The 23,378-nt window shown below is 36.0% G+C and overlaps 1 protein-coding gene across 2 annotated transcripts in view; it reads right to left on the bottom strand.

Moving 5' to 3' along the window:
• SPATA16 (spermatogenesis associated 16) overlaps nt 1–23,378 on the bottom strand; it is a 243,516-nt gene that overhangs the window by 202,362 nt on the left and 17,776 nt on the right. For both annotated transcript variants that reach the window (XM_032341045.1, XM_032341055.1), the window contains one exon: nt 16,611–17,242. In XM_032341045.1, the coding sequence (XP_032196936.1) occupies nt 16,611–17,222 (612 nt within the window). In that variant the 5' untranslated portion in view covers nt 17,223–17,242. The remainder of the gene's footprint in view (nt 1–16,610; nt 17,243–23,378) is intronic.

The raw sequence follows: 23,378 nt of genomic DNA, 5'->3' as shown, positions 1-23,378 counted from the left end.
CTCTTCTGTTCTTTCCTACCCAGCCTAGACCCACAGCCCACCACTGTAACCATTTCTCATCATTAATCAAAATAGTTCTGCCCTTGTGTCCACCTCAACAAAACCTCACGTCTGAGTAGAAATTTTGGATTCTCAGAGACATCATATAACTTTGTTGTTTGCTGTTTGTTGTCCTTATAGATTCATGGTCCCTCTTCCATGGAGAGGCCCTGAATCCTCTGCCTTAATCCTATACAGCCCTTTTCCAATTTGTCGCTGTTGTCTATCCAATCTTTGGCTTCAAGTCTCAGATCCTTCAATTGCTTCCAATTCAATTAAAAAATCTGAGTTTAGAATTATTTCAACCTATCCTCCAGCTATAACAACTCTTCCTTCTTAGTGAAACAGGTTTCCTTGTGTTCCATCTGTCTCTACTCCCCTATCCTTTCATACTTCCTTGGGGAGCTCACACCCTCAATCATCCTTTTATTAGCATCATTCTCTCTCTCTTTCTCTAAGGGCTTTTCCAATATAATCATGTCCAGTGTTCATTTCCTTCCCCCCTTCCTTCCCTCCTTCTCTCCACCTCTCTCCTCCCCCCCCTCCCTCTCCCTTTCACAGATGGAGGGGCAGAGGGAGAGAGACTCTCAAGCAGACTCTGTGCTGAATGAGAGACCAACATAGGGCTCCATCTCATGACCCTGAGATCAGGACCTGAGTCAAAATCGAGAGTTGATGCTTAACTGACTTTGCCACCTAGGCACCACGGCCAGGGTTCATTTTCCAAAAGTGAAAATCAACCCATAACTCTATATTCCCTTTGAACTATTGTTCCATTTTTCCTCTTCCTTTCAAGGTGAAGGTTTCTGTATTTTGGACACTGTGCCCACTTTCCCTTTCAATCTCACCTTCTGCTTTGTTTAGAAATAAGCCAAGCTCTTTTTTTGGGAGGGGCAGGGAGAACAGCTTTCACTTGATTATATAATGAAATCAGGTGTCAGTTTGAGATCATAGTTTATTCTTTTAACAGAGGTAACTGAGATTATAACATATACTCAACCATACAATGAGCCCAAAGACTGTTTTTTTCCAGTATGTGAAATTTCAAGGTAAAAATTAAGCATACTAAATTTTAGCCCACATTCTAAATAGGAGATATGTGAACATGCTTAATCTAACTTTTAGGGTTCAAACTATTTCCCCAAGCTTGCTAAACTAGAGTGTGTCTGGTCTCATTCTCAAGGAAACAAGGTTTCCAAGTTAAGTTGTGGTGATAACTATTAATAGTCTTCTCTCCATAGACCCCTGACAGCCAAACAGATTATTTTTCACTCTTAATGCTACCTCTAGAAACTCTGTAACAAGCTATTTTTCAAAGCTCCTGGTCCATGAGGAGTTACTTCTTAGAGTTCCCTCTTAATTAACTTAGTCTCATCATTTCTTAATTTGATAGTTTTTTCTTAATTGCTCACATTCTCTTTTCTCATCCTTCTTTTTTCTTAACTCTACTTATAACCCCAAGAGCGAGAGTCACAAGTTCTACAAGTGCTCCTCATCCTTCTTGCTGCACTTCAAGTAGTATCAAGTATGGATGATTCTTTAATATATCTATCTTTGGTTATAAACTCTCCTCTGTGCTTCCTGCATGCCTCTATCCAACAAATGTGCTGCTTTGCCACCTGCCTTCACAGAAAATATGTCCCAGATTGCATTTATCCATATACCTCTAAATGTACTCCTGTTTTTGAGCTGGTGGCACTTTGATCCTTAGAAAATGCTTCTTTGTCTCACCTGCCGCCAGTGTGTAAAAAATTTCCCTCCTTCCTTGCTTCCTGGCTTCCTTCCTTCCTCCCTTTACTTTGGTTTCTCCTCTTTGTACTAACTATTGCTCATCTGGATCTGCCCTTTACTTTTCTAACCTAGATTATCACAGGAATAACCTCCAAATGGCTTCTGGTCTTTTCTGTCTCCAATCTACTTCTAAACGACTGGCTTTCAATTATTTTTGACCAAGTTCCATGGTAATAAGTATATGTTACATCACAAGCAGGATGCCTTTTCTGTCCCCCAACACAGCTAGAAAGCACACATTATCTCTCTTTTTCCTATTTATATTTTTATTTATAGGTATAGGTATACTTAGCTATATAACAGAAACCAAAATTTCACAACATAATACTTACTTTCAATATTCTACAAACTCAATATTTTCTATTGTATTGTATTCCTATTCTATTCGATTCTCTTCTGTTTCTATTTCTATTAAAGCATAATGCTGATCACAACCCCTGAAATTGATTTCAAAACCCAGCAATAGATTATAACCCAGAGACTGAACAATATCTTTGCTCTCTATATACATTAGATTGATATAGCAAGAACAAAAATCTCACTCCATCATTCTCCATATTAATCCTTTTGGGAGGCCTCCTGTCACCTACTGGATAATGTCCGATATCTTGAAAAGGCATGCATGGCCCCCTGGCAAGCTGTCAGCTCTTCCAGCTTCATTTCTCCCCATTCTTCCCTGAACTTTCTACCCTTGCAGCACTCAATTCCTTCCTGTTTAGCCTGGAGTTTTCTCTTTCGGGTTCTCCCTATCCTTATCCCCACGGCTGCTTTCCTCTAAAAGTAATACTTGGGTCATGGTAAGTAAAATGTCTATTGAAAGAAGTAGTGAGAAAGTGATCATCTAATAATCTGTGGTTGATTTCTTGGCACAAATTACCCCACAAAATCAATAACTACTTATTCATAGATTGGTCTCATCATCATCATTATCGACTAAAAACCGGTACTCCAGACATTTGTTTATTTCTGTATATAAAATATACTTTGACAGTGGCATTCAAGTATGTTTGAACCCAATGTTCTAGGTACTCATAACGATTCATACAAAGCAAGGAAACCACAATGAGACAGTATAGTGAAAATATTTTCCCCTTTTCATTACCCCGTACCTAACTATATCTTATTTCTGATAGGAATAGCATCATCTCCCAGGTGGAAACAAAGCCTTCTTATTTTCTTGAATGCCACATGAGGCAACAGAAGAGTTAAACATCTAAATGTTGAAATAAAAAATTTTTCCTCCTGTTCTTTTAGATAATCTGAATCAAAAGAGTAACTCACAAACTCACTCTGTGTTACATTTTTGTGAACAAATTCAAGTGGATCTCATCTACTCAGCCCCTGCAGAATCTGTTTGAACACCACACTGTATTGTGTATGAAGGCTGGAAAGGCACAGAGAAAAGACAGAAGATTGCTGTTTTTAACTTTGTTTTTTAAGCTTTGGAAGCCTTGCAATAAACTTGGAAAGTTGGACAGTGGGAGAAATGTTGGGTAACATTACCTAATACGTGGATAAGAATTATCTTTGGGGAGCCTGGATGGCTCAGTGGGTTAAAGCCTCTGCCTTCTGTTCAGGTCAGATACAGCCAGGCATCCCATCAGGCTCTCTGCTCAGCAGGGAGCCTGCTTCCTCCTCTCTCTCTGCCTGCCTCTCTGCCTACCTGTGATCTCTGTTTATCAAATAAATAAATAAAATCTTTAAAAAAAAAAAAAAGAATTATCTTTGTATGTGTGTGTAAACCTCAATATGGAATCATCCAATTGAAATACAATTTAGTGTTGTGTAAAGCTTCAATGATTTGAGTTGGTCAGGTTTTGATTCAGAACAATGTAAACTGAGTTAACTATATTTAAAAACTACACTACCATTTATTGCCATTTGGGTCAAATCCATAACAAACACCTGTAAACTATGAAAATGATCCCGTTCATTGGAAGACATCCGTCAGTTTTTCATGGATTAATAATTTGTTCTGTATAAGGTCATCACTAATGGGATAAATTTAATTTTTCAGAGACACATACTAACTAACCACTGACTGGAGTTTAGTATCACGTATTTCTTGGTATTAACAGAGAAATATTCAATAAGTGAATCTGCTTTTTAAGTAAATATGAGAATATTATTTAAGTGTAAATTTCCAAGGAATACATTTTCATGACAATGATATTTAAGTGTTTCTTGATGATTTTTAATAGATTTAGAATGTTTAATTATTACTTCTCTTAATTCCCCTTAAAAAAACACATATGGGTTAATACATTTTGTAGGTGATTTTATAGGGGAAGAAAGTAATGATCATTTTCTATGCTAGCAGTCCTCAGCTGTCACCTATTCAATAAAATGACCTGGGTACTTTAAAATACCAATGTCCCAGGCATGGTCATTATCTGAACCCCAGAGTTGTATCAGATTCTCTGAGGATGGTTTTAGGTATCTCTCTCTCTCTATGTACATCTCTCTCTATAATATATATATATATATATATATATATATATATATATATATATATGTTTTAACATATATTTAATTTATATTTTATATATACATATATATAATATATAATTTAATAGCTTCCCTAGTTGGTTGGAATTATGTCAAGAATCTATGAGGCTCATAATATTTTTATATAAAATGTAATTGTTCTTTCATTTGTAAAATGATACAAATTATAGCATAGTCTTCTTTATTGAAAATGCTCCTAGTCACCACCCTCCCCCCCTTCCTCCACCACTATGGGAAACTTAGTTCTTCCTGAGATGGTAAAAGCCAGCCTCTAACCCTCACCCCTTTCCCACTCTCCTTCCCCTTTTTGATTCTCCCCACATGCCTCCCCACAAGCTCTCCATGTTTCAGGTGCTGTGTGCAAATTCGAACTGCTGCTCCTTTTCTTACTGAGTCAATGGCTGCTCTTATGAAGAAAAGGGAAGCGGGGCTTATCAGGAGTCAGATGACTCGGCTGTGTCTGGGAGCTAGGGCCATCTGGATCAAAAGCCTCCATAAAAACAGGAGCCCATCCCAATAAAGGGATGGACTTACACATTTTTCCCATTTCGCCTATCTTTTTAATAATACTCAGCCTGAAAAATATTTTGTTCCTTTAAACAATCAACTTTCCTTTGTGTAGCTTAAATCTTTTTTAATCTTTTTGATTCCTCTAGGATGTGACTGATGACCATTGAAGTTAATTAAATTACACTGAAATACGTAGGAAGTCCTTCTAAATGTCCATTTGAAAGACACGTTTCAGAATAAAAAAAAATCTTTAAGGATCTAAACAATAACACACTAAATTAGAATTTTAAAATGCATAACCTGAAAATGCAAATGAAGTCTTAGAATACAAGCAGTGGGCCCTGTTCTTTGTTTCTAATCTCTGGTTCCTTGAGGGCAAGAACTAACTTTTACTTGTATTTGTACCCCCTGCATTTAGAACTGTGACAGGCTGAAACAGCTAGTAAATGTTAGTGGTATTATTTTACTTTTATTCTTATATTGACGAATCCTGCTTTTCTAGAGATTAATCTCACTTAACTAGTATTTAATTACAGGGATGTATCTAATTTTGTTATTTTTGAGTTTAAGAGAGGCATTTGTGTTTTCCTGCTATGTAAATTTGCTAGCATAGAAAAATACCTTTTATCATTAAATATTTACTAGTTATGATGTCACTAAACAGAACAAAGATGGCAACAATCAAGTTAAAAACTGAAATGTTTAATCCTGAACATGAAGTTCGATAGTCAGTTTATACCTGACAACTAAGAAAAAAAATGAAGTATTTCTAGCTAACAATTTGTGCATTAAAGCGAAAGCTTCTATTTTTTTTGCAGAAAGCAGTTAATAGTTCAAAATAGTGTTTGATTTAGATCACTGGTTCTGAAAGGGGGAACAGAGTGGAAAACATGCATTATTTTGGCCCCTTGCTTTAAATGAATTTCAAGTATTGTTAAAAGAAGATGATAAATTTTTAATGCTAAGGGGGAAAAAGGATACAGATTAAAACAATAATGGTAAACACTAAACTAGGAAAAATATTCTGGGGTAGTAAAGTTTTAGGTTACATTCATACTGTTTAGGGAAATGAGGTACTTGAGAAGTACAATGACAACTTGTACATGAATGTGGAGTTCATCACGTTTTTCAATAAGCAATTCTATATGAATGTACATTGTAGTTGGGCATTAGTTACTATCATGCCTGCTTAACAGTGTTCTAAGGAGTTCAAGGATGTTTGTTGTTCAAAGTCACACAGCAATTAGGAACCAGAAACAGGGTCAAACACAGATAATTCAAATTCAGGGTTCTGTCTATCACAGCTCTGGACCCACATGGACACCTATGGCTATATGAACTACATATATGAAAGTGTGTACCACTAATTTGCTAGAGTGACAGTGGCAGGCACTTGTGAAGATGGTGTAGAATAAATCCTTGCTACTTAAAGGGGTCCCTGGACTAGCTATTTGAAATAAGGCATCTGGTGGCCTGTCAAAGGTGTAAGGCATCAGAATCTGCTTTTTAATAATATTCCTATACAATTTTTATACACTTTAAGGTGAAAAGCAATAGAGTAAAGAATTCCAGATATGAAATTGGGGCACCTGACTTCAATCTCAGCCCTGCCACAAACTAGTTGTGGCACTGTAAATTGTTGTTTGTTTTTTAACTTTTTAGAATATCAGTTTATCTGTAAAATGGAGTTGATAATATCTTTGAGGCCTGTTCCAGTGCTTATCTGAATAAGAGGGCCTGGATCCCAGCAGGAGTTTAAGAAATGCATACTGCATCCATATGCAAATCCACAGATGTTTAAAAAGACAACCCAGGCACTCAGAGAATTTGGTGAACTCTTGATTTCTTGATTATATTGCACTAAGAACTATCTTGTGTTAGAATCGATTTAAATTAAGCTTTCTGGGATGTCCACATTTTCATGCCCTAGAGATTTGCTACAGAATTATTCTCAGCAGAGCAATTATAGGTGAGGCTGCCCTATAATGAGATATCGTTGCTACTTCATTAAATAAACCCCCCTGGATGGGCTCCAAAATGGACCTGCCTCATACCAAATTCCATTACACTGGAAGTAATCACATAAGAAGGCCTTGGTGTGGGTTCAATCATCTGGATACCTAAAATTTACCATAAAGGCAATGTGTTCTAGAACAGTGATTCCCAAAAGTGGATTCTCAGACCAATGCTTTACTGTTTCATGGGGAAACAAAAAAATAAAGACAATTTAGTTATCTTTTCATAAAATTAATATATAACCTATTTTTAAAATATCATTCATTCTGAGAGTGTACCCTTTCTTTTTTCTTTTTTTTTTAAGATTTTATTTGAGAGAGAGTGAGCGAGCATGAGCCAGAAGATGGGATGGAGAGAGAAGAGAGAGAGAGACAAGCAGACTTCCAACTGATAATGGGGCTCCATGTGGGGCTCAATCTCAGAACCCTGAGATCATGACCTGAGCCGAAGTCAGATGCTTAACCAAGTGAACCACAGTGTGCCCTTTCTATTTTCTATCCCTTTGGCATTAAACTGTTCTATACTTGTATAAAATAATGATGAAATAGATTGTAATTTTTATAATGTTCTTGGACAATACAAATATAGTGTAAATCCTCTCTTCTACCACTAACTTTTTTTTTTTTTAATTTACAGGTCCTTGAAATTCAAAAATTCTAGAGCACTGTTATTGAAAAAAAGTGATTTAAAAGGAAATCCTTTCTTATGAAATTAGTGAGAGCATAGAACATTTTAAGTTAAGAAGCAAACTGTGCAGTTTCAACTGAAGGGCAAATCGTTCAATGTTGACTTATGCTCCTCGAATTACAGTGTGCACAAGGATCGCTATCCTGGCACAATCCAAAATTCTGTATTTCCAACAAACTCACAGTTAGAGCAGCTAAGGCATAGTGGTTAATTGGGGAACGAGACCACCCTGGTTCAGCTTCTCGTTCTACCACTTCTAACTGTTGTCCCTCTAGCAAGTGACTCAACCTATCTGTCACTTAGTTTTTTCATTAGTAACAAAAGAATAGTCCCCTCTGTTAAACAAAGAGATAACAGGCCCCAAGTAGAATCTGTTGTGCTAAGCCCCATGTCAGCATATAGACTTAATACCTAACCTAATTTCAGTTTCAGCCTTCCAGAAATATAACCTTATCCAGTCAACATGAACCTAGCTGGTCATCACTATTTAGATAATCCAACTGATGAACCCTTTCTATTCTTAAGGGTGATTTTGCCGAAAACAATGGATTCTTTATTAATTTCCTTTTCCTGCACCTTTTCTGCCTTTTGCCCTTCAGAGCTCCTTTCTACCGCTAGACAGCATGCTGCCACATTCCTTTTTTTGTTTTTTGTTTGTTTGTTTGTTTGTTTTTTAAAGATTTTATTTAATTGACAGAGAGAGAGAGAGATCACAAGTAGGCAGAGAGGCAGGCAGAGAGAGAGAAGGGAGGAAGCAGGCTCCCTGCAGAGCAGAGAACCCGACTCGGAGCTTGATCCCAGGACTCTGGGACCATGACCTGAGCCGAAGGCAGAGGCTTTAACCCACTGAGCCACCCAGGCGCCCCTGCTGCCACATTCTTGAACTATTGAATAAAGCCAATTAGATTTTTAAATTTACTCTGTTGGTTTTTTTTTTTTAATCGATTTGATGGCAGCAGCAAGATTAAAAAAGATTTCGATAACTTCAGGGACCATGAGAAACACAGGCATGATAACCTGTGAACAGTCTGAGTGTGTCTTTCTTGCCATTTCTGAGGGCTGTGGGTGAGTTCTTGGTTCTGAGCTCTGCTTACTTTGTGTGGAGCTCCAGATCTAGTTTTTCAGTCTGCAATTCCCAGGTCTTTGAGTAAAAAACCCTAGCCTTTGGTACTACTTCCAAATTCCATGTTGGAAATTGCTGATGGTTTAGTCTGTAGTTCCCCGTTTGTTTGGAATCCTTCTCCAGATTCCATGTTTGGAATTGCTTGAGGCAGCTTCAGTCCTCCATTTGTTTGGAATCAGTCTGCATGCAGCCCCTATTCTTAGGGTTCTGTTGGCTCAATCCTTATCCTGGTCCCAGGTTCCACGAAGGGAATTGCTGGTGGTACATGCACAGCCTTCTCTTGGTCAGTCTGCAGTAACACATAAACCTCAGCCCTTGATCCTATATGGAGATCCTCACCCATAGTCCCTATTTGTTGAAGTTTGCCAGTTCAGTTCTTTCCCCAGCCTCCAGTTTGTTGATTATTGCTGGTATGTAATGTTAAAATGAGGTAAAGGTTAACTGCTAATGGGAATCTTAGAAACTAAAGAAGCCACAAAAATTGGTGGGCAAGAGTCAGACACTTGAAGGCTGTTAGATCACTCATTATGTAACTCAAAAACTCCCATGGAAGGATAAGTTGGTTATCCAGAATGGGTTATATTGACAGTAGGGTCATCTAACAACTTTAAGAACATTTCCATGCGGGCGTCTGGGTGGCTCAGTGGGTTAAGCCGCTGCCTTCGACTCAGGTCATGATCTCAGGGTCCTGGAATCGAGTCCCACATCAGGCTCTTTGCTCAGCAGGGAGCCTGCTTCCCTCTACCTCTCTCTCTGCCTGCCTCTCTGTCTACTTGTGATCTCTCTCTGTCAAATAAATAAATAAAATCTTCAAAAAAAAAAAAAAAAAGAACATTTCCATGCAATGAAGTATACTGTAAAACATGACACAGCTCTTAACCTGGCAGCACATCCTTTTCAGGTCTTAATTTGGCTCTGAGAGACCCAAAGGCTAAGCTAAAATGAATTAATGAATGAATGAATGATAAAAATGGGATCCTTAAAATCCAGAGTGGCACCTTCTGCCATATAGTTTACTTTATGTCTAAGAACTTTGGACACAGAAGCTATAAATATCTACAAAAATGGCACAATCGTACTAAAAAACAACTAGAATTACAATGACCATTAAGGTCTTATTTAGATAAGATTGTTTATTTAAGAAGTACACTTAAAAGCTAGGCCTCCCAAATCAAACAAACAGAATAGGATACCTATCTTAATTGGTATATAGAAGCTTCCAAAAAGCTTCAAGACTCTAAAATACTTTATTGAAAGTTTTGTTGCAAAAGGCTAATGAACAACTAAAGACACAAAAGATATCTAAAATAACACCTAGGCCTCTCCCATTATAGCCTCCTAAAAATCCATCGTCAAAACACTGGTCCAGAAACTGATGTCTCAGTTGTAATCATCTGGGACACTAGAAAACAGACTGTCCTCAAAGGCCCTATGCAAATTCTTTAACACCAACTCATATGCTCCCATATCTACCTTCAAAGGAAGGCCCCCATATGGGCCCCTCCCCAAACTGATGGGACTCATTCATTTCCTGGTAAACTGTTACATTATTCCCTTAAACAGCTAAAGGAAACTAAAATTAAATTTAATGAAAAACCTTGCCAAATTCTAGTAAATATCAGAGCTACACTCTCCATTTTAAACCCTAGTCAGAATCTGCAGATGGGATCCTGGAAAAACTAGCAGAAGCCAACTAAGGGTGAGAATTCTTAGTAGATTCAGCTTTCCCAGCTCTCTGTCTGTAGTACTTGGTAGAGAGAAGAAATTAAAATATCTTCTGCAACCTCTTTGGGGACACCTCGTATATATAAGGGGTTGCTCAGTACTGTCAGAAGTATTTACTGTTTGTCTTGGCTAACAGCTACAAAGTAGCTCTGTGGTCAAAAATTGACCCAATTACAGAGCTTGATAAGAATTTATTTTTAGGCTTCCTCTCTTAAGCCAAAATGAAACTCTATACCCAGAGAAAAAGAAAAAACCATCTGAGGGATTTGAAAAAGAACTTACTAAAAAAATAGTGTAGTTAAATTGGTGGATCAACCCTTGGTGTCCTGTAGGCTGTGAGCCAAGTCTTTGAGGAATTGAGAACAAATGTCCCCATCTTATGTGTCTTCTCAGCACTAAAAATGCAGCTCCAGAGGCAGCTCAGGGTTCATCTATTCCTTTTTAACCAATCCTAAAATCTCCCCCATTTATCTCAAAACACTTGTAAATATTGGCCTTAGAAAACTAAAGTCCTTCTTGGAGGAACTTACATTCTTCCCTGTGCCTTTGAGATGGAAACTCTTATCTAGGCCATCTCTTGAAAATAAAAACTTTGGGGAGGTAATTCTTACTGGGGGAAAAAAATGGGGGGGGTGCTCCTTTCCCCTCCCCTTTCCTTTCCTTTTCTTCCTTGTTTTAATAAAAAATGCTCCACAGCTTCCATGAGTTTATTAGTTAAAACAAATACAAATCTTAAGTGTCTTCTCCACAATATTAGTTTTAGAAAAAGCTTTAGCCATCTGAGCAAACAAACTTAATTTATTCCAACTGTTCTTTTATAATTAATGAATTTTACATTATTGTGCCTGTTTTATGGTTAAATTTTCTAAATGAAACTATAAGGTCTCTGTGTATGTGTGTTTATGTGTGTCTATATATGTGTATCATGGATATATGATATTTTTCTACCGCTGGATGGATGTTGCCAAAATTAATTTGTAAAAAAGCTCTATTTAGTTGGTTTAAAGGCAAGTGCTTGTAAGTACTGGATATTCTAAAACTCTCAGAAATATTAAAAAATATTAACCCAAATGATTTTTAAGTTCACATGATCTAGGATTAATCTTTAGTAAATAAAAGCTAATTTAACAAAATTAAAGTTATTAGAGTAATAATCTCTAGTACATAAAAGCTAGTTTAAGGTATGTCTTTAGTGTTTTCAGCAGTAAACATAAAACTTTAATTCTACCTAGGTTTACTAATCAAGTAAGTTCTTATTATATCTATTAAAATATGTTGTCCAAAAAAATAACTTAAGATGACTGACTTTTTCTAATGTCTTATCAAGTTTTTATGGGTAATCTAAACGTAATCGTTAAGAACAAGTAAATTAAAACACATGTAGGTCGTAATGTGGGAAACAATGGCAGAAGAAAAATTATTACATTTCCTTACTGCCTGTAGCCCATTGACAAATCTTTGAAATAGGCAGAGTGACATTCCTTTAGGGACTCAACTGCTTGGATGTTGATATTTTGCTAAGGGCAAAAAGAAATCATAGCCCAACCCCCAGGACCCTGTAATCCCCCTTAATAATTAAAGATTTCTTTGGAAACTTCATATATCTCTACCCCCTCCAAGATATATCTTGGCAATCATCCCCCAAGTCTATGATCACCGATATAAAGCTGAAGGGGGTCATGACTGAGTTTTTACTAAACAGTAATAAATGACCTTTCCTAACAATAGCTAGTCCCCTCAGGATCCTGGAAACCCTATTTCTAAAAATATCTGGGAGGTTTATACTACTCCTAACTCCCTCCCAACTTGAAAGTATGTAATAGGCCACTCCTCTTGACCCCAGTACAGCTCTTTCTGCCCACATGTCCTGTGCTCATGCTTTAATAAAACAACCTTTGGGGCGCCTGGGTGGCTCAGTGGGTTAAAGCCTCTGCCTTCAGCTCAGGTCATGATCCCAGGGTCCTGGGGTCGAGCCCCGCATCGGGCTCTCTGCTCAGCAGGGAGCCTGCTTCCTCCTCTCTCTCTCTCTGCCTGCCTCTCTGCCTAATTGTAATCTCTGCCTGTCAAATAAATAAATAAAAATCTTTATAAAAAAAATAAAACAACCTTTGTGCACCAAAGATGTCTTAAGAATTCTTCTTTGGCCCTCAGCTTCAAACTTTAATGACTTTCTTATGTCAGGTAGGGTAAAAAGTTGTTAGGTGAACTTTTCAGATAGTTTCCTCAAATCTTTTTTTTTTTTTTTTTTCTATCACTGTTTTATTTTATAAGTGGCAGATACATTTTTTTTTTTATTTCTTTACTTTTTATAAACATATATTTTTATCCCCAGGGGTACAGGTCTGTGAATCACCAGGTTTACACACTTCACAGCACTCACCAAAGCACAAACCCTCCCCAATGTCCATAATCCCACTCCCTTCTCCCAAACCCCCTCCCCCCAGCAACCCTCAGTTTCCTCAAATCTTTATAGTAACCTAAAACCTGAAAATTTGCTAAAAAGTTCAATGATGAGTTATGCTAAATTCATTAAATATCCAGATCACTTCCAAATAAGGTAAAACTGAAACATTAATTATTAAATGTAGGTTTATCCTCTTTAGGATTCCTTTTTACAAAAGAACTAAAGATATTTTGATCTATCTCTAAACATATTTTATACCACACTGAAAAAATTATACTCTAAGAAAGGATTTATCTCTAGAAAACATAAAATGTAAAATTGCCAATTTAAAGAATGCTGATGTAACAGTTCACAATTGTTTAGTTTTTACTAAAATTTAGGATTTAAATGGTGAAAAATACTAATATACAACTAATATTTCTAGATATGATAAGGGAAATATTGTATGTGCAGGGAAAGTAGGATGCGTGTTTTCAGTAAAAGAAGGTGTGAGGAATGGAGATGCATTTTTGTTGAGGAAAAAGTAATTTTATCCTAAAGAGAAGTAGACAAGAGGGAAAAAAATAGGAAAAAATCTGAAACTAAAAAAGTTGTAGAAAGGTTATGGAGAAAGAACCTTGGGAAAGTAATTTTATGTGTGTCTGAGCTGAATAAAATTAAATAAATTTATTGTAAGTTTTTTAATAAGCTTTGATATGATTAATGTTATACTTAAGAAAAACTAGAACTTAATATTTTTCATCTGCCAGAAGGCCAAAAGTTTTCTTGGACTATTGGTCTGCCCCCGATAAGAGATTGTGAAAGGTTTTCCTCCTTTACCTTTTAAGTAATCTGGCTAAAAAGCAAAGATTTATGTTTTATCAAAATGATTTCCTGTGCTCTTTATCATCAGGTCTTTGATCACTTCAGGGGAAAAAAAAACTGTCCTTTAAAAATTAAGGATCTAAGCATATAAATGTGATTTAATATGAATGTGTTTTTATCTTCAGCTTATAACTTCTGCCCTATTGGTATGTCTTCAGATGTGAATACAAACCCAAGAGTAAATAATGGCTGATTTTAATAAAACTTAACAAAGATGGATCAGCTGGTCACAGAGCTAAGCACTAATCTCACCCACATAATTGGTTCAACTTTATATAGTAAAAGTAAATCTTAAAAAATAAATTATTTCATCAAACCCATTTAAATAAATGCTTCCTGTGTTCTGAAATCCTAAAAGGTCGAAGTTGACTGCTTTATGGAAGCAAAATTGTTATCTTCTGAATCATTGCTTACCATTTTATCTTAATCGTTCAAAAAAGTATTATAAATTTAGCTACCTAGTTAGTGACCATGTTATGAAAACAAAAGGAGCTAATAATTTGTCAATAGTACAAGGAAACAAACACCTAAGTAGAATATTTCCAATGGAGTTATTAGAAACATTGAAAATTATCATATCAATCTTCACAGCCTTTCCCCAGTTTTATTTTTGTTTCTTTTCTGTGGTTCTATCTTTAACAACAACCAGTATTCTGTGTACTCCTATAGCCAACTTTGTACCACCCATTTGGCAAGCATTCTGTATCTTCCCGATGCCTCTCAAGTAATAAGCATTTTATGGGAAAGCTGCCAGTTATCCTTCAATATCCATTCTCTTATTATTAACACAACCCCTGAATGTTAGGGCCATCTAAAATAAAAATGACAGTTTTCAGCATCCTTTACAGGTTTGTGTGGCCATATGACTAAATTTGGGTCAATGGAAAAAAGAAAAATAGGAATAGTCTGTGCAACCCCTGCGAATTGTGCTCATGGGGATAAACCGTGCCTCTCTTCTTCCTTTTCTTGCCTTCTGGCTGGCTAGAATGGGATATGATGACACCAATAGGAGCTACCATTTGGATCATGAGGTCAATGCCACATCTTGAGGAACAAAGTGGAATCTGGAGCTCTGATGATCGTACCATACCACATTTGACTACCTACATTTATGTGGAAAACCAAAATAAAACAACACAAAAACCTTTCTTGCTTTAGACTCTGTTATTTTGGGTTTTCTGTCACTTGCAGCCAAACCTAATCTTAGCTTACATATATACAAATATTTATTCATGCATCTGTCTTTCAGGTGCGATCCTTATCATAATGCCTTAGTCTCTATCATCCATTCTACCCTACTTGAAGTCATGTTAAGACCTAATGAAAAGTGAGAGATGCATTAACTAATACCTATGAACAGTCAGTATTGAGGAAGTTAAATTTAGGAGAAGAAAGGATTAAAGAGTTTAAAAATCTTTTCTATTCCCAGCAATTCTGGTTTATTAAGAGACATTCTAGGTAAAATTTCAAAGTTAACTCCCAAGATAATTAGACAAGAGCTAGGCCAGATGTCTAAGCTAAGTTTTGGTCTCAAAATAATTACCTTTGTTAATTACCAGTAATTACTGTCAACATCCAACACTTTCCTAAAAACCCTTGTTGGGGGGTGGGGGAGGAGTGGAGAGAGGGAGAGGAAAGAGGGAAAGAGAGTGTGAGCGTTGGCTGTGAGAGAGAGAGAGAGAGAACAAAAGTATTTTCTAGTATAGTTATATCTTGGGGTCATTATTACATAATGCATCACTCTTCCTTACTTTGGGTAGACGACCCTCTATGAGGACAGAAGTATTTATAGATGCATCCATTTGTGCACTACTTCATCACTTCATCTCTTTGGGCCTCTTTTCTGTGTTTAGAGTTTCTTTTTAAATATTTAGGGACACCATTGTCTGGCACTATCCATTAATAATTCATTGCAGATATAGTCATTTTAACCTGCAAGTAACAGTGTAAATAATACTTTACTCTTTACATCTCTACCACAAACAGCTCACGCTTAACTCCTGCTCATGCTTCTGTCATTGTCCCTTTATGCTATCTCTATTTAACTGTTTACCGGTTTGGCTCCCTCACCAGATTGTTAGGGGAAAGGACCACATTATAACTCGTGTTTTTCTATCTCCAGGAGCCACCAAGCATATATAGAATGCATTGAAAAAAATTTTTTGTAATTAACGAAATATGCAGTCACCAATACTGTCAGGTTAGTATGACTTCTAGTGACCCACTTTGGATTTTTTATAGATTCAGAGAGTCATAAGATGGAACAATTTTTCCCACTACCTATTTTGTGTTTCAGTGGCAATTCCCAAGTTTATTTTATCCATGGGCTATTTCTTTATGCCATAAACAATACTGACCAATTTACCTGCTTGCAGAGAGAAAAATAATTATTTATAAAGCTCACTAGAACGGGAAGGAAATTGAAGTTTGATGATAAAGTAAAATGGTGTTATTTTGTTTTTAATAAGTACCGGGCATAAATTAGCAGCCCATGCTAAGCAGCAAAGATGGTTGCATTTAATTATGAACACTACATATCAAAAGGGGAAAATTCATATACTCATTAACCGCCTATTTCTAGAGAGAGAATCTATATTCTACCCACCACCACCGTACTAAAACTTTATGGCTTTTATAGGTATACACCTAAATTACAAAACCAACAGCATTTTTATATGTTACCATTCACTCTAGGGTTTGTTAACAGAAAAAAGCATGTGTGCTTTTGGGGTGATTTCTACATGTTAAGTGCACACAGGCATATAATTTGCAGGCATATCTTATTTGCTTTATATAAACTGGCAATTGTATAATTCTGATATCATTCAATATTTTCACTCTAGGACCACTGTTTATTACAGTATGATCAGAGCTACTCAATGTAATCAAACTTTCCATTTCACAGTTTCCTGTCCCCAATCTATATATTCTTTAATTCCATACCTCCAATGCTGTTCTGAACTGTCCTGCTGCCACAGCATATTTCTTTTGTCTGTAGCAAGAACTGGCATCCTTTAAGGCTACCTGAAGCCATTTGTCAATCTGGGGCAGAAAGCTGACATTAGGTACATGCAAAGGGTCTACTATTTCAGCAGCTCGGCACGTTGGTCGAATCCCAGTCGACATGAAGGACTCAACAAACTCATAGCTCACATCCTCTTCATCAATGTAGACCAACTTCACCTCCACATCCATGATATTTTTTAAGGGAATGTGAGGCAGAGGCATGGTGATCAATGTGCTGTCAAGTTCTGTTATTTTTGCCTCTTTCTTTCCAGCTGGCTTTTCTTCATTTTCTGCCTTCCTTTTAAAGGCCACTTTCTCTAAATCATTACTTTGTTTTTCTTTGATGCTCTTTGCCATTTTTATTCTTTCAGCTGTGATTTCTACCTGTTTTTCTCCACAGCTTTTCTTAACCTCTTGTGACATTTCCAGGATGCTTGGTTGGTTTGCTAAGGTAGACATTTTCTTGCTTGTGTTTATCTTTGGAATAAGCTGATCAGGATGGACCCTATTCACTGTATTTTCCAAATTCCTACTGCTTCCTGAATCCATTGATTTCTCCCCCGAAACTCCTGTAAGTGTGAGAAGAAGGGAAATAATTAGAACAATGATTTGAAGTTCTAATGGCTTAAAACTATAGTCAAATTAATTTGAAACAGTTTTATTCATTATAGGCCTTTATTACCTTAAAGTAAAACTGTATGTACATTATCTGCTGACAGTTTTACTAGAGAAGTGTATGTTTCAATCTCAAACTCACCAAGAATTTGTTGAAAACACATTTAGACAGTGTCTTTAAAAATAATAATCTATAGCTGAACAACACTGAATGAACATTTTTATGGGGTGCCCAAATTCACTGAATAGGAAAACCTTATACATAGGTACTGAGAACAAAAAAAGACCAAAAAAATCCATCTCAATATTAATTTCCTTGGAAAGGCAGGTGGTCTAGAACTCATTATAAAATATACTGCTAACCTGCATAATAGACTTGGGAGTCTAAAGAAACCACAGCTGCTTCCTCTGAAAAGCTTCCAGAAATGTTGTAAGCACAATGTTTCCTTGATTTATTTCTTCTATTAGTAATGAAAATCTCAAGTTTAAACAGCTTTAAAGATAACTATTATTCAGAACTGATTTGATAGCAGAAGAACATGACCTTCAACCTCCCATTAATGTGGAGCCACATATTCATCTTAAGTCTACTGTATTAATATTTTTTGTAGCAATGGTATCAAGCTGTACTTATATAGAGATGAGACATTTGCCTAAATCATTACTATCCAAAAAATTTAATAACTAATGGTCTTTTGATTCAAAGGCATACTATATATTATCTCTGATGCTAGATTAATTTCAAAATATAAAATGTGCTAAGATTTAATAATTATGTAGTATAGTTGGTTCCTATTTTTTAAAGATTCTTTGACCCAAAAGCTGATGTTTTTGTCCTGGGAACAATTCTTTAGGGTATATAGGAATAAGAACCACATTTTCCAAAGAAACTAAGAGATAGAGAGGTTACATTACTTATCCATATTACACTGTTGGTCATTAGTTTTTCTAATCTCTGTATAATACAACCTGAATTGCTATTTCCTCCCTAAGACTTCCACTCACTACTTCTAGCATTCTCCACTCTTTCTCTATTAGCATGTTGTTCTTTACAGCTAATGGCAGACTTGTATCAGAACACAGAGAGGAGAGAAAATGCAAGGAGTGAGGATGACAACAGGATAACAATGACATAGAAGCTAACTTTCTTACTTCTTCTTATCTACCACAAGGACAGTACCTGACTCAAGATAAAGTCCTGAGTAGCTTCTCAAAATTTATGATTTTATTAAAATTGTCAATTTGTTTGAAAGACAGCAGTTTGCCTATTGAAAACCTCTAAAACACCCTGAAATTTAACCCAGTAATTTTTTTTAAAGATTTTATTTCTTTATTTGAGAGAGTAAGAGTGAGAGCCAGGGAGCACTAGCTGGGTGAGAGAGCACGAGCAGGGTGAAAGGCAGAGGGAGAAACACACACCCCACTGAGCAGAAAGCCGGATGCAGATGCAGGGCTTCATCCTGGGATTCCAGGATCGTAACCTGAGCCAAAGGCAGACACTTAGCCAACTGATCCACCCAAGCAACTCATGACCTGGTAATTCTTAAGGAAAACGAAGAAAGTAGCAAAACTATATTATATGGCTGTACCTTGAGACACTTTTCTCCCTCTATCATTGTATATTTGTGTCATCAGAAAGGGCTTAGGTCAAACATGGACATACCAAAAACCCTACTATGATGGTCCAGATCTCATAGGAAAAGATCAAGTGCTAATAATTCCAATAATAGTGGTCTTGGATGTTAATTTGCAAAGGTTTCATATCGGAATATTTCCCCAGTGATTTATACTGACAGAGTTCTGTGTCTATAGGGGAAAATACCTAAAAAAATTAAAAATTTTACCAGTCTATATTATGCTCAATATTGAAGAAGATAACCATGACTGGGAACCATAGGCCCCATCAACACAGCATTACTATTTACAAGGCTCTGATTTTTTTTTTTTCTTCTCTTTGAATTATGGCTGTCATCCAATACATTTCCTGGACCACTGATGTGGCTAGTCAGAGTTGTGAGGGGAAACTGACTTGGCCATCATTCTATCTTATGTTTTCTCTTATTCCATATAGGATTTGGTCCTTGAATTAGGATCTATGGTGGATGAACACTAGGGATACACATGTATACTAGTATTTCTTTCAATAGCGGAGATGCAGAAATGGAAGTAGCTCAACTCCGACATCCCGCATATGCATTAAGTGGTTTTTTTTAATGTTGCATGGAATTCTGAGTAAAATTTATAAACCACAATGTGACTAAGCTCCAAATAAAGAGGGATTCTTATGAATACTATAGAAATTATATTTATGTTCCCCCCTTGGTCTAATGTGGGTTTTTTTCTCTCTTCGTCTAATGTTATCTGTGAAGCAAAAGAGTTGTGATGCTGTTGAAAACTTGTTTAAAGCTCAAAATATTTTATCTTAAGGATTCATATTCATTTTTACAATAGACTGAAAAATATGAATAGGAATTGCTGGTGGGTGACCTACTCCAAAATTTTCATAGTATGTCCCAGGTATCTTTTCTAAACTCTGCTTTCAAAACCTATCATTAAAATGTATCAGAATATCTGTAGTTGGTTGTAGTTAGTAACATTCTGGCATCTACAGCAGCATTACTTGTCTTTTCTGTATTTATTTCACATTTCTTGAAATATACACATGTATAAATTTATCTTTATGACCATTTCTTCTAGAAGATAATTGCTCTCGCTCCCTTTCTCTCTTCCCGCCCCAACCCGCTCTCGCTCTTCCTTCCTCTGCCCATTTTTCATTCAAATTCCCCACTCCAATCTTCCTTCCCAAGCCCTTTTTCATTTCAAGAAGGAAGGTTTTATTGTTTTTAAGAAACAGGCATTTGAGTATATTCTGCATCAGTCCTTAAACCATTTGTATAAATCATAATTTGATCTTCAGTTTTGTACAAGAAACAGTAATAAAGGAGGAAAAAGTGTACAGGGTACACAGAGCACTCAGAAGGAGAAAGTTTGAGGGCAGATATTTTGTTTTCAAACATCCAAATTCAGAAAAGAAACAATAATTCAGGCTCCCTCAAAAACTCAGAATAAATATTTTAGTGTCTTAAAGTGGCCTAAATGTGCAGGCTGAAAAGTATGGCTGAACCCAATCAATATTTTTCAATGTTGGTTACAAATCAGGTGACTTCATCTTCAGATTTAGAGCCTGTTCTTTATAAAAATTGTTGCATATCTACAGAAGGGTTATGCAACTGCTCCCTTACAATTTTTTTAAAAACATTATAAAATTACACTTAAATAATCTGGAATTCAAGGCCTTTCACCACCTAGCCCAGTGTATATTTCCAGACTTATCTGGCACTCCTTCTATAAACTGCTCTGAAGTCAAGTTGAATTTCTTGTTACTTCCAAAAGATACTGGTTTCTAGTCTATTTGTTAAGAATCCTCCATCTTACTGTTCCCAGCTCATTGTACTTGTCCAAACCTAGCCAGATGTTATCCATCTCTCCCACCTCAGAATATCTATGGCATTTATACCACTTATTTTCTACATTGCAGTTATGCACAAATGACTTATTTCTTCCCATAAGCTCCCTAAAAGCAGAAAAATGCTTTACTTATCCTGACATTAGTTCAGTGCTTTGCGTAGAGTAGGCATTCAAAAGATGTTAAAACAATATGGATGCTGTGAGTCAAAGGTTAATTTACAAATTTTAAGAGAAACAAATTGGATTTTTATAATGATATGGCCTGTAACTGTGCAAAAGTTGTATCTGAGATATTTTGCTAGTTTTTAAAAATTTTATTTTAAATTTGGTCCTGGGTAAAGTACATTTTCTTCTTTGATAGTTCAAGTGAATCATGTACCAACTAGATTTAAACTATCAACTTCTTCATTTTTTTAAATAGTCAAGTTGATTAACATGACATTAGTCAGTGCTCCTAAGGCATTGAGTTATACTTTAATCATTACTTCAATAAAAATACTTTTAGAGAAAACTATTAGGCAATCATTATGTATGTCAAAGAAGTATTCACTGATAACACTCTGTAAAAATGCTCATTCTTTAATTTAGAAGACAGCACCATAAAATTGATTTCCTCATAGAGACATGCCTTAAAAAAAGAAGATCTCTGGAAAATATTTATATGAAACATTAGAACAATCTCTAAGGTTTTGTAATAAATACAGATACAAGAAACAAAGAGAGGTTAATGTTCAACCATTTCCAGGGAGTAACCATTTAAATATATCCAGTGGATTTTCAACACATTTATCTTTTTCTTTAAGCATTTTATCAAGCATTCTATTCTATGTGATAGTTTCTGTTGCTTCCTCAATACAGACAGTGGTTTATATGGCTATTAGTACCACAAATTATTTATTAGAATTTCAATTGAAACAGTCGCCTCAGACATAGGCAATTCAGAAAAAGAAAATCCTTAAAAATGTGCTCTCTGAAACATTCGACATCACAGTTGCTATGGTTTTCTTTCTTAAAAAAAAGAAAAGGATCTAATTTTAACTTGCTGTTAAATGTAACCAGAGAAACATTATGAGAAAAACCATCTTGCTTGTTAGTCCACTAGTACACCTTGGTATTTTTAAAAATACATTAAAAATATTTCTTCAATTCAATTATTTATTGAACACCTACTATGAGCAACAAATTGTAACAAGTAATATAAAGGAAACTAAAGATGACCAAGACAGGGTCTTGGCATTCTAGAGCTCATACTTGGAAGTAGAAACGGAGAATGGGGAGAGGGATATATAGATAAACAAATTTATATAGACGTGACATCCTAGTACTACACTGTGAACTACTGGAGAAGTGGAAATGTGTCACCATCCTTTTACTATCCTGATGTCTAGTTCCTTCAGAGCCAGGAATATAACAGGCCCTCAATGCACATTTGTTATTCAAATGAGTGCGTGGCTCAAGTGAGTACTATGGTAGCAGTAATGGACATGCTTCTGTGGGAAAATGTGACTGAGGCAATTTCAAAAGATTTGCTTTTTAGAATAGGTAGAATGAGAAGTGTCCCTCTGCAGGCAATTTTCTTCTCTTATCCAAGTGCCCCATAAGGAATATTTCACCATTATCAGAAGGGAGAGTAAATTTGGCTCACAAAGCTTGTTAAGAAATACAAAATAAAACACATTATGTAGTACTATATAAATAATAATAGCAACCAACAGGTACTCCAAGTTTACAAAGTTATTTCACTGGATTATTCTATTTCTCACAACTCTTTTTAACAGCACTACTACCCTCATTTTACTAATGAGGAAACCAAAAGATTAAGCAACTTGAAAGTGATTGCCAAGAGAGTTTATCATATCTAAGACTTGAACTGAGGACATCTAATATCACATTCCATAACTTTTGAAAACAGGATTACCTTTGTTTTTTTTAATTCAATAACCAGGTATTTAACTTTACTGCCTTCTTATTGCATGCAACTCCATTTAAAATGGTAAAATGAACTGGCAATTTCTGGGCAGCAAGTATCTGAATCAAATTTGTTGAGAAAAGCATTAGATTTTGGATTTAGTTCATTAGCTAGTTAGTTAGTTGCAAGCATAAGTGTGGCCTTGTTATATTCTAGCAGTCATTCGATTCAGAAAGCAAGGATGTGGACATTGGACATTAAACATCACATGAGCAGATTCCAGGAATTTCAAACTTGAAATTACCAACCAATTTGCTGATCACTAAGTCACCAACCAAACGGGAATAATGGCATCAAAGCAATTGCACTTCTCTGTATGTGATACACTGTGACTACCTGCCACGTTGCACTGAAGAAGGCTTTAGAATGGTGGCTTCATCAAGGTGTTATATAGTAGAAAGAGCATTCAGGTTGGAGTTGTAAGAAAACTTTGAATTCTACATTTATTGCCTATTAACTGAATGTTCTAGGAGAAATTATTCAACTTCTCTAAACTTTATTTTCCTCCTCTGGAAATGGGAATGACTGGATATGTGAGAATCAAATGAGAGAATTCATGTAATGGAACATAAACTAAGAGAAAAGATGAGGTGATTACACAAGCAGCCTCCCTGGACATTCCTTTGCTTTTTCAAAGGATAAAATCTTTTGTC

The sequence above is a fragment of the Mustela erminea genome, chromosome 1, assembly GCF_009829155.1.
Source record: "Mustela erminea isolate mMusErm1 chromosome 1, mMusErm1.Pri, whole genome shotgun sequence".
Taxonomy (NCBI): Eukaryota; Metazoa; Chordata; class Mammalia; order Carnivora; family Mustelidae; genus Mustela; species Mustela erminea.
Note: the sequence above shows the minus strand (reverse complement) of the source record. Positions and strands in the feature narration are given on the sequence as shown.